Source organism: Pleurodeles waltl, chromosome 7, assembly GCF_031143425.1.
Source record: "Pleurodeles waltl isolate 20211129_DDA chromosome 7, aPleWal1.hap1.20221129, whole genome shotgun sequence".
NCBI lineage: Eukaryota > Metazoa > Chordata > Amphibia > Caudata > Salamandridae > Pleurodeles > Pleurodeles waltl.
In genome coordinates this window covers 474,958,598-474,970,737 of record NC_090446.1, presented here as the reverse complement: position 1 = coordinate 474,970,737, position 12,140 = coordinate 474,958,598, and the positions used below count along the sequence as shown (strand labels likewise).

Below are 12,140 nucleotides of genomic sequence, written 5' to 3'. Positions count from 1 at the left end.
CCTCGTAGTTTATCTCAGAAAGACGATCAGGGGTTCTTTGTTACTAGGACGACTCCTATTTCTAGGACTATGAGTTCATGACAGCCTGTAGAGCAAGTCGGTAGCTCAGAAGAGAGAGCCTAGCATTCTCTGTTTTCACGAACGTAGCACTCATGCTCATTGGAAAGGTAATCTATCTTAATTTGTCTTTATTTCGTGGTTGCTCCCTATACCAGTGCACCCCTGTGCAGTATCTCTAATTTGCACAGTAGATATCATGGTGATGTGCGTTTATTTACTGCCATGGCAACCGTTGTATTGGATGCATATTTGTGGTTTCTTTCTTTTTGTCCATGTCAATAGGATGATCAGAACATTCTCTGTTGTCATAACGACACATTTTTCCTGGAATGTTGTTTCTTCTACAACAGAGTGAACGTCTGCATTGTGAAGCTAACCTGTCTTTCAGCAGTCTGCTTTGTATCAATAGCACTTTTGAGTTGACCATTCTCCATTACCTAGACTTATCATTAATGCATATAATGCATTGGCACCAGGAAACTCTTGAGTACCAGTCTGGCATTCTTGATAGAACTACCACACGCCTAAAACGAGCAATCTCACACTACCATCACCACTCACAGACCAGGCGCCACATATACTACCAGAACTATTCACACCCCCTGACAGATGCCTAGTTACACACTAAGAACAGCAGTCTCACGCAAGCCAGTACTGCTCTCGCATGTATCAGACTAGCAACCAAACACTTTTGGCAACACTCACATGATGCACAGAGTAGTAGTCCCAAACTACCATCAGCACTCTCATAACCCTCAGAGACTAGCAGCCTCCTGCTACTGTCACTGCTGTAAAGCTCTTCACACAAAAGCTTCACACTCTATCAGAAGCACTCTCTAACCCTTCCCAGACTAGCAGTCGCAACCTACTAACAGTATTATATTGTCTTCAGATTAGCAGTCTCACACTACCAAAACTGCTCATCTCATATCATTCAGAGATTAGCATTCCCAGTCTACAGGCACACACATTCTAATCTTTTACACTACCTCACTGACCCTCAGGCTAGCAGTATCCCCCTGCTAACAGCATTCTAACACCAGCAGTCAAAAAACACTTAAGACAACACTTCTATACCTCTATATTGGGACAGAAAAGCCCTCTGTATTGATTATGGACGTGAACCCTGCCCTGATTGCCCAAGTGTACTGTGGTCTGGATCCCAAATAGCTACCTTTATAGTTGTGGAAGGCTACTGCATTCAACAAGAGTTAAGCAACACAAGTGTGGTGGTGGCAGCAGACTGTGTAGTGATCAGTAGTAGTAATCAGGCCCTCTGTCTTTGTGTGAGGCCTACAGGCTTGCTTACCTTTTCAAAGTTCCGCTGCAGTGTGCTTAACTCACCCATGGCCTACATCGGTTAGATGTAGAGTAATGCGCAGTGCAGCTCATGAATGTTGATTCTGCAGTGGATGTATTTGTCTGGGAAGGGTACAATACACGGATAGAGCAGCGCTGTGCAGTGCATGTGCGATGGGTGTGTGTATTGGGTGAATGTATGCCTACTGGGGATACATTACATGAGAGATGTAGTGCTGTGCAGTGCGTGTGCGGAAGAAGCATGTGCTGGGTGTGTGTGTGGTTGCAAGAAGTACAACACATTGAGGGTGAAGTGTTGTGCAGCGCGCTCATGGTGAGTGTGGTATGTTTGAAAATAGCACACCATGGCACAATACTAAAAAGGCTACAGTGCTGAGCAGTGCACACAGAATGAATGTATGGGCTGAATGTATTGGTGCCTTTGATGGCACAACACATGGAGGTAACAGTACAGCATATTATAAGTGCTACAGCCATACAGTGAGTGCAAGGGTGCCTGTAATGGTACATTACATGGAGGACCTTGGGCTCTATTCTCGGAAGCCCAGGCCTGCGTGGTGAAGACATGAGGAGGGAGATTTGTGTATTTCTGCATTCCTGTGAGCTGGTTGGGACACACTGGAGAAGGGAAACAGAGACTCTCCATGTATACTTTAAAGGGTGCTCCTTGATTCAGTGATAGATCACAAGGAAGGGGCCTGCACGCATCTCAGAAAGGAGATAGGGCTGATAATGGACTCATAAAGAATAGAGTTGGGAGCTGGGGGGTACCTTTTTGATACACACATCACTGTAGCTACCATCCAGGTGTGAACTCTAGTCACACCCACGGCCTGCACAGTTGGGCTATCAGCTTCGGTTCACTCCTGCTGTGACAGACTGCTTTCAGGAGGAAGAGAGGGCAGAGAAGTGGGAACTTCAAAAGGAAGCAGACCCCCAATATAAACTTCAATGACTGACTCACATTTTGTGTCTGGAAATGATTTATAAGAAGGGGAGGTTCGAGAACTGTGGCTGTGTGAGGAGGAGAAGCTCTGCAAGACTTCTTTCTACCTTTGACCAGGACTGGTAGCCAACTCCTACTAGTCTCCCTGCATACATCACACAGGGAATCATAGACCACCTGCTCTGAAACCTGGAGCACCAGCGCCTGCCTGCTTGCCAAGACCATTGTGCCCTGTGAACAAAAGAAGAGCATTGGAGGAGCGAGTTCCTGTGGGGACTCCTGTCAAGTAGATTCCCTGAATGAAGTGTGAGGAGTGGCTGCTGCACCAATTAAGTTGTTGCCCGTTTGCAGGATGAAGTGTGCAACCCTCTGTGGCCAAGGGAGGGCTGCCGAGATGTGAGCTGTGGATATCACTTTACTGATCGGCCAGGAGCCTGTGTGCAGTGAGGCTTTGGCTAGCCCACGGACTTTAGAAAAATGAGCAAATGCAGGTGTTTTATTTTTATCCAGTATCACTCAAGGCAGAATGACTGTTGGTCCACCTGGATAATCAGACGGCACCCGAGTGGGCAAATTTGAAGAAGATCATTAATTGGCTTACTTTACAAACAGGCGTGCCCACATAGGCTCGCGATGCTAGGTCGATGCCAGATTTTCTTGATAACTACTAGTCCAGAGTTTTATTTAGATGAAGATTGTGTAAGCTTGTGAATAGGTGGATGTCCTAAAAATCAGGCCTAGATCAGGCATACTTGGACTTACGTCTGACGACCCTCATTTTTAAAACAAGGCTTCCAGAAGAGCCTGGTAAAGGACACAAAGAGTTATATTGAGTATGGAAAAACTGTAATAATATCAAAATATTTGTAGTTCAGTAACCCACTAAGGCATTTATTCACCTGTTATTTGGGGATTGAGACTTTTCCTTTATATCAGGGTGTATATCAGGGTCCTGGGATGTCAATGATATTTTGACTTTTCATATCTGCACCTGCTTATGCTTTTGCACGAATGTAAACGACCAACACTTGTGCTTGAATCATCCTAAAGTTGCATGTTTTCAACTTTATCACCACTGAGTGCCAGTAGTGGAATGACATACATTGTTTAACATGCATCAAATACACCTCCCAGGTGTACACTCTTCTTAGAGCTGTCTTGTTGGCCTTTTCCTTCTAGGAGTTATTATTTCTCTTTTATTAGAGGGGACAGCCACTTTAACATCTGCCTGAGGAAGGAGAGCGGCAGCAGTAGAAGTGTTCTGTCACCACTTTGCGCCTACGTCAATAAGGGGGAGGAGGGTGCTGACAACAGGATGCATTTAAAAACATCTATTTTCTTCACAGGCACAAAGTTTGGTGCCATGCTGGACATGCTGACGGACCGCTGTGCCACCATGTGCCTGCTAGTGAACCTGTCCCTGTTGTACCCCTCCTACACCATCCTATTCCAGCTCAGCATGACCATTGACGTGGCCAGCCACTGGTTGCACCTGCACAGGTGAGCTGGAAGGGTTTAGGTGAGGGCAGAGTTCGGTTAAAAGCAGTGAGATAAGCTTCCGGGAAGGCAAATGTGCTTTGAGTCTGGGTGCATTGAGGGAGTTGGGTGAAAGCACCAAAGTGGGTAGCAGTTCAATGAAATGGGCAGATGTTATTGTGAATCAGTGCCTGGGGAAGGCGCAGAGCTCAAGTAGCACTATCATTTGGGTGCATAGCCTTTCTTTAGTGAGCAGCATGAGGGGAACATCTAAATAAAGGACAGAAGTGCAGCACAAAAGTAAAGTTGGTGAAGGGGCACATGGCACATTAACTGAGCGATGAGAAGTTGAAAGAGACAAGATTTTCAGAATCCATAGGTGAACAGCGGGGATTAAAGAGAGAAAGCTTGTGTCAAAAGAGCTGTGGGTGTGAAGGCTCAAGTTCTAAGAGGGCAGTTGAAAGGGGCGGCCGCCGCTTATGTCCAGGATGGGGGAGAGGAGGGAGACGAACGACAGGGGACATTTTTTTTTTTTTAAAGAAAAGAAACCACTTACCTTTGCCACCCATCTCCTGTCGCCATCTCCTGCCACCTCAATCCTCTTCTGGTGTCCCAGCATTTGCACCCCAGCAATCCTGGTGCTGCTTAAATGCTAAATACAGCATGTAAGCAGCGGCGGGATTGGTCTGAGCAGCAGTCACTGCCACTCAGACACAAGCCTGGGGTGTGCGCTGTTTCTTCAGCCCGGCTGTGTATACAGCCAGATTGGAGAAACCTAAGTGCACATGTGTGTTTGGCCGGCCTGAAACGGCCAGCCAAACACACTTGCGCACTTAGGGCCATATGTACGAACACATTTTCCCATAGACACAGAATGGGTAAAACCCTTTGCTACATCTGGCCCTTAGTGCTCTCTCCCACCTCCCCGTGGCCCAGCCCGCCACTCCCTGCTGGCTGAGCTAGCTGATGAAAAATAAAACTAATTTTATTTTTCATCTTCTGACTCATCCAGGGGGGCGACGCCCCTCTGTCACTGCGGAGGAGCCACGCCTGGCAAAGATGGAAGATGAAAGATTGTCGCTTATTGTCACTTCTGCAGTGTCCAAAGACTTTATCCCTGACGTAAAGCAACATTTTCTCTCACCAACTCTTTAATTATTCTTTTTCTCCCAGCTCCACCCTGAGAGGCAGTGACAGTCACAAGGCAATTGACCTATCTGGAAACCCTGTGCTGCGACTCTACTACACCTCACGGGTGAGAATTTTGTGTAACGTGAATTAAGCTAGTGCTGCTCTTTCCCATCGTCCTGTCAGTAGGCACTCAAGACCAGTTCAGTGCAGATGTTATGCAGGTCGCACGTAAGAGTGAAATAGTAAAATGCTGCACGTGTACTGTACCTAATGGCTAAGAAAATTCGTTTTTTTTCTCTGTGGCATGGTTTTGCTCTTTTTTGTTTTTTGCTAATTCAAATGTTTATTTATTTACGGCTCCAGCTGTTAACTGCGCTTGTGCATATAATATATACATCTATTATTATTGAAAAGTGAATTTCTTGTTTCATTTTAAAAAGTGAATATATTGGAGAAAAATATTCTGAACTCAGGTGTGATAGTATAGTGTGCATACAATTAAAAAAAAAAAAAAACAAAGCCCGAATCAATAGCAAATTGAGGATATCTCTTATACACAATGAACGATGAGCTCCTCCCCATCATTCAAAAAGGGCTAATTCCAGTTTCGAAATTACCTGTACCTGTAAGGAGACCCCCTCACTCTAGGTCATTACGGACACTGTCTCTAGTCCTGCACTTTTCACCTGCAAATCACTGATTTCAGGTGTGTGAGTCTTATTAGTTCCGTGGAAGCAAAACAAGAATAAAAGACCAATAATGCATCAGACTGTCACAGAAAAGCCAAGCACCGGACACAATAACCTGGAGGGATATGGTCATCCTATGTGGCTTCGATGAATGACATGAACGAAATTCTGTTAACCAGCAAAGACAATTGTTTGAAGAAATTGCAATGAAACAGATTAACATGAGTTCTTATAGATACAATTCTATTTTTAAACATTAATACAGAGAAGTTATCAATTCTTATCTTTGGTGTGGACGCTGTGATTTATAAACAAATATGTAAAATGGTCGATTAGTTCAAGCCACATTTCCTCTTTGTTGTTACTCTCATTCATGAGATTTCTCTTTTCTCTCTGGTGCAGTTTCTGTGATATGTTGTTCACTGTAATGGTTACTCAGCAGATGTGGATGTTTACTGATGTGTTATTTCTTTTCTGATACTTTTTTGTTCTATATGAGGCACTTTCTTGCTATGATGTCTTTCTTTCTGTGGAGTAGTCAAATATGCAACAAGAGGCAAAGTCTATGTATGTACGGGTCACACACTGCAATCCTTGCAAGTAGCCCAAGAGGCTCCTCGCATTTTCAGTTCCTCGTTGTTCACCTGTGCAAGGAGCGCATCACGGTCGCACTCAAATCAGAACATATGGTTCTTTGTACGGTTGACTACCCATGTGTGTAGGTGTGTGTACATGTAGACACGGAACTTGCAGCTGCTAATCAGAGCATCGAGCGGCCTGTAACCTTCACCTTAGCGACACACTGTAAGTTGAATAGAAACAGTGATGTGAGAGAAACAATTTAATCGTTGCTGGGACAGATGAACGTTGTCTCTATGCGCTTTTTAAATTGGGGCACTTATTATTTCTCCAATTTCTGCCTTTCTCTCTCTTGCTGTTGATCAAAGCCTGATGATGAAAAAGTTGGTCTCAGTCCCAAAAAACGAATATCAGTAACTACAGCCTGCAACCCACCTTCTTGAAATAAGCGCCGCTCATATTTATTTTGTGAACTGAAGTTTCAGGTTCATAGCTGTTTCATGAGTGCTATTTCTTACTGTGCTAATTTTGCAGGCTTGCACTAGTGATAGCAGATTTATTACTTCCTGAAATTTCAGGATTACGCCTGTGAAACCAAAGCTACCGTTCCGGGCGAAGAGGGTTGCAAGGTCATTCCCATGATACCATTTGCTAATTTGTGATTGTTTCGCTGTCACGCTGTGGAAGTTATGTACTGTGTTTTAGCCAGTGTTTACAGTACTCTTACCCTAAATCATACCATGCCATATCATATCTGAAACATTGATACGTCCTTATGAACTTTAGGCCTTCCCAAGAGCTTCTTGCGCAGTAGCCATCCTTAAACAGTTGAATATACACACTGCCATGGGAATTATGCAGTTCTGCTTCTGCCAGCGTGATTTTAGTGTAATTGTAGAGAAATGAGCTTTTACCTAAATCTCCAAGTAACTCCACATCTGGAGCATAATTTGCACATTTCAACAAAAGTATATGTCTCTCTTGAATGGATCAAACGTTAATAAAATAAATGTGCCATAGGTGGAGCCGCACAGAGGTACAACTCTTTGCAGAAGGTCACTAATTCCAGTATTCATTTATTAAACTGGTACCTGTGTGGTGAACATTTTGCCCAGACAGTATTGTGCATCAGCATAGCAAAAGAGCAAAAGTATACTGCCACAGAACCTGTTGCATAATTTTCATCTTAGTTGTTGCATTATTTCAATCAATCAATCATGAATTTGTAAAGCGCACTACTCACCTGTGAGGGTCTCAAGGTGCTGAGGGGGGGGGGGTGCTTCTACTGCTCGAACAGCCAGGTCTTGAAGTTTCCTGAAGGTAAGGAGGTCTTTAGTCTGGCGCAGGTGGGTGGGAAGAGTGTTCCACGTTTTGGCGGCGAGGTGCGAGAATGATCTACTGCTGGTTGTAGTTCTGCAGACGCGTGGGACAGTTGCGAAGGCTAGGTCAGCAGAGCGGAGATGCCAGGTCGGGGTGCAGGAGAGCTGTCTGTTGAGGTATTCTGGTCTGGTGTTGTGCAGTGCTTTGTGAGCGTGGGTGAGGCGTTTGAAGGTGATTCTCTTGTTGACTGGGAGCCAGTGCAGGTTTCTCAGGTGGTCTGTGATGTGGCAGTGGCGGGGGATGTCCAGGATGAGGCGTTCTTGATGCGTTGCAGCCTCTTCTGGAGTTTGGCTGTGGTTCCTGCGTAGAAGGCATTGCCGTAGTCTAGTTTGCTGCTTACGAGGGTTTGGGTGACTGTTCTTCTGGTTTCGGTGGGTATCCATTTGTAAAAGGTGTTGAAGCAGGAGGAGGAGACGGCGTGGACTTGCTGAGTCATAGATAATGAGGAGTCCAAGATGAATCCTGTGTGAGTGGTCTGTGGGAGTCGGAGCGGCTCCGAGAGTGGCAGGCCACCAGGAGTCATCCCATGCAGAGGGGTGGAGCCGAAGATGAGGACTTCTGTCATGTCGGAATTGAGTTTGAGGCAGCTGCTTCATCCATTCGGCAATGGCATTCATTCCTTTGTGGAGGTAGGTCTTGGCAGAGTCCTTGGTGAGGGAGAGGATCAGCTGGGTGTCGTCAGCGTATGAGATGATGTTGAGGTTGTGGGATCGGCGATGTTAACGAGCGGGGCCATGTAGACGTTGAAGAGGGTCGGGCTGAGGGACAAGCGTTGGGGTATGCTGCAGATGATTTTGGTGGCCTCTGAGCGGAATGGGGGAAGGTGGACTCTCTGGGTTCTGCCGGTGAGATAGGAGGTGACTCAGTCCAGGGCTCTTTCGCGGATTCCTGCATTGCTGAGGCGTGAGCGTAGGGTGTGGTGGCAGACGGTGTCAAACATGTCCGAGAGGTCCAGGAGGCTGAGGGCTGCGGTTTTGCCGTTGGCCAGTATGGTTCTGATGTCGTCGGTGGTGGCGATGAGGGCGGTTTCGGTACTTTGAACGCTGCGGAATCTGGATTGGGAAGGGTCCTGGGTGCAGTTCTCCTTGAGGAAGTGGGTTAGTTGTCGGTTGACAGCCTTCTCAATGACTTTTGCTGGGAAGGGGTGCAGGGAGATAGGCTGGAAGTTCTTGTGGTCCTTTGGGTCTGCCTTTGTTTTTTTTGAGGAGGGCGTTGATATCGGTGTGTTTCCAGCTCTCCGGCAAGGTGGTGGGCTTGAAGGAGCTGTTTATTCCGTAGTTGGGTTGCGATGACGGAGCTTGCTTTGTTGAGGATGTGGTGAGGGCAGGGGTCAGATGGAGAGCCGTAGTGGATGGTGTTCATGATTTCGATGGTGTCATTGATGGGGATCCAGGAGAGCAGGAGGTTGGTCAGAGGTGAATAGGTGGTGTTGGTGGTTGCTGGGGGGGTCTGGGTGCTGAAGCTGTTGTGGATGTCTGCAATCTTGCGGTGAAAGTAGGGGGCCAGGGAGTTGCAGTGGTCTTGGGATGGCGGGATGTCGTTGGCGTTGGAGCTGGGGTTGGAGAGTTCCTTCACTACGTTGAAGAGCTCCTTGTGGCTGTGTGCATTGTTGATTCGGTCTTTGAAGGCGGTTCTCTTGGTGGCTCGGATGAGTTGGTGTTGTCTGCTGATGGTGTTTTTGAAGGCTGTGTGGTTGTACAGAGTCTGATCTTGGCGCCACTTTCTTTCGAATCTTTGGAAGGTTTGCTTAAATTTGTGGATTCGTGGAGGTCGGCGGTAAACCAGAAGGCCTTTCTGTCGGTGCGTCTGTTGGAGGAATTCTTGACTGGGGCGAGAGTATTGGCACAGGTGTCAACCCATTGCCTGAAGTTGCGGGCAGCTGCATCAGTGCTGGTGGTGTCGATGGGTGGGTACTGGGAGAGGGTCGCAATAAGTTGGTCTTCAGGGACCTTGTTCCAACTGCGGTAGGGGATCCGTTGTGGGTGGTGGTATGTTGTGGTTTTCTTGAAGGAGAAGTGGATGCAACGGTGGTCTGTCCAGTGGAGTTCGGTGGTGTGGCTGAAGGAGACGTGATTGCTGGCAGAGAAAATAGGGTCGAGTCTGTGTCCTGCGGAGTGGGTCGGTGTCGTGACGAGCTGCCGTATAATTCCAGTGGCTCTGGGTATGGATGGATAGGTATGTAGCTTAGGGTAAATCAAGCCATTTAATTGACAAGTTACATTTAAAGGGGCTTGTTTCCATTATTCTATGGGAAAAGATGATAATCTGTCTGGTTCGCCACGTTGGAATTGTGTGGCAGTTTCTGAAAGGCAGTTTGTAATGTTAGCGTTCTACGTGTTCTTCCTCATTGCTCGAGTCGGGGACTATTAAGATTTTTGTTCAGAGCAACGTAATGAAGCAAACAAAAACGTTTCCCATTTATGATTTCACTACAGTTTGTAGAAAATAAATGCATTTTCCATACTACAGATTTCATCTATCCTCTATGCATAATTTGGTCCCGCATTACCACTCAATGCAAATTTTCCATGTTTAATATAGGGAAGTGTGAACATTATTAATGATGCAGAGGTCAGTAATATGCATCAGTTTTCTGTGTATTCGTCATAGCAGCCAATAATGGAAACACCTATCACAACATTTAGAACAGAAACTACAGTACTCAGATACTCAGAAATCCATTGTGGAAAGGAGCTTCAAACACATACACAACACATATGTTCCATTGTGGCTCTATAAATACTTTTACTTTCCTAAGTCGTTCTTTTTCCTTTATGTGGAAAAAGTCAGTTCCGTTTGTTTATGAACTGGAACATAATGGGGAATACACAAATGAAGAAGACCAGAATCGCAGCGATCTATTGTTCTTGGTCCTCATAAGAATTATGAGGTAAAATTAAGTACTGTTGAAACTAAAAGAAAAGAAAGAAGTAGTAGATATAAAGTTCATTACCAAAGGAGAGCACCGTAGGATATTGACAATGTTAAATTCAGTACAGATATAGATGGGAAATAATGCTCGTCTCCATGTCTTTAATAAAATTAGGACTTTCCTACTTTAAATGTTGGAAAATCAGCATTTTATGCCTAGACCAGAGGCTCCAGTTGTTTATTTTTAAAGTGAGTTAACTACTGAAAATAATGCATGAGAAACATATTTCCAATAAAAGGCTTTAAAAGTGGAAGTTGAAGACCATTCAGCTGTTTTTCGAATGAACCTGAAATATTGAAATGTCAATTCCAGTTTGAGGCATAATCCATGTGACCCCCCTGGCACAAGTGGTAGAATAAACGGGAATGTGTTTTAATAAATGATGTCAGAAGCTGTGCAGAGGACCTTCTAAGAGCAGAGGCTTGCAATATATCCTAAGGCAGTGGCCGACGCAAATACTTGGGTGGTCATGAAAAGCAGGGTACTCCACCGAGGAGGATACCGTTTTGGTCCTCATACAAATCGAGAAATAGTCTGGAAGGAGGTTACTGTCTCATCAACAGTTCCAAGGCCATTGACTTTGAAGACTGCCTTTAACAATACCAGGCACAGTCGTATTGACAGTTTAGCTGATAATCAGTTTTAACCCTAAAAACATTAGTAGGCCAAGAATTAAACATATTGAGAACCACATTCACAACCCATACAGCAGTATATTTGGCAGCAGGAGGCATATGCCTCCTATACCCTTGAAGTACTCGGTGGATTAATGGACACTTTCCAACCAGTTTTCTGCAACATAGCAATGGTTAAGGGATATGATGATGCTATGAGTAATAATGATCCTACAAAAATGTATCTAAAGATGCCAAATGACCCCAGAAAATGGCTATGATGGAGGCATCTTCCGAAAGACGATCTGTAACTGTTCCACACACACAGCAAGTTGACCGTGCTGATATATAGACACTTGATGTTCCCTGAATCCAGGCATTCTCAATTAATTTATGAGTCTTTGACAAAAGTCCTGTGATGGATCAGGATAAGCCACTATTTTCCAAGCCACCAGCTAGAGTTTGTCTGAAGGAAAGAAATTGTGGAATTGACCCAACTGGTTGCGAAGTAGGCGTCTGAAGTTGGGAAGAAGAGTTGGCATGTTGATTGACATTTTCAAGAGAGCCAGAACCATATCTGAGATGGCCAGAAAGGGATGACTGTTACCAACTGGTTCGACTCTCTGACTTTTGAATAGGGGAATGGCATAAGGATTATTCTAATTCCACAGATGGATAAACGCATCTGCCCCAAGTGCTAGAGGGTCCAGCCTTCAACTGAAATATCTGGAAGTTAGGTGTTGATTCTAGTGGCAACAATATAAATCCACTGACAATGGACCACTTGTGTTTTGTATTCTCTGTAATCTCTTAGATGATGAGAGAACGGTCTGGGACCTATTTAGATGCCTAGATAGACGTTCCACAGTCACCAAAATGTGATGATGGTGCCAGTACTCCCCGAACTGTTTGATGAGCATTGATAGTATTTTTTTATTTGGTATTCCTTCGATAGTTGATGCATCTGAAATTGTCCATTATTAGAAAAACTGAACTCGCATGTTGTTTCATGA

General features: G+C 45.1%; 1 protein-coding gene across 3 annotated transcripts in view; it reads left to right on the top strand.

Moving 5' to 3' along the window:
• The window catches only part of CDIPT (CDP-diacylglycerol--inositol 3-phosphatidyltransferase), a 106,765-nt gene that overhangs the window by 70,676 nt on the left and 23,949 nt on the right, over nucleotides 1-12,140 (top strand). For all 3 annotated transcript variants that reach the window (XM_069244093.1, XM_069244092.1, XM_069244094.1), the window contains 2 exons: nucleotides 3,673-3,826; nucleotides 4,976-5,057. In XM_069244093.1, the coding sequence (XP_069100194.1) occupies nucleotides 3,673-3,826; nucleotides 4,976-5,057 (236 nt within the window). The remainder of the gene's footprint in view (nucleotides 1-3,672; nucleotides 3,827-4,975; nucleotides 5,058-12,140) is intronic.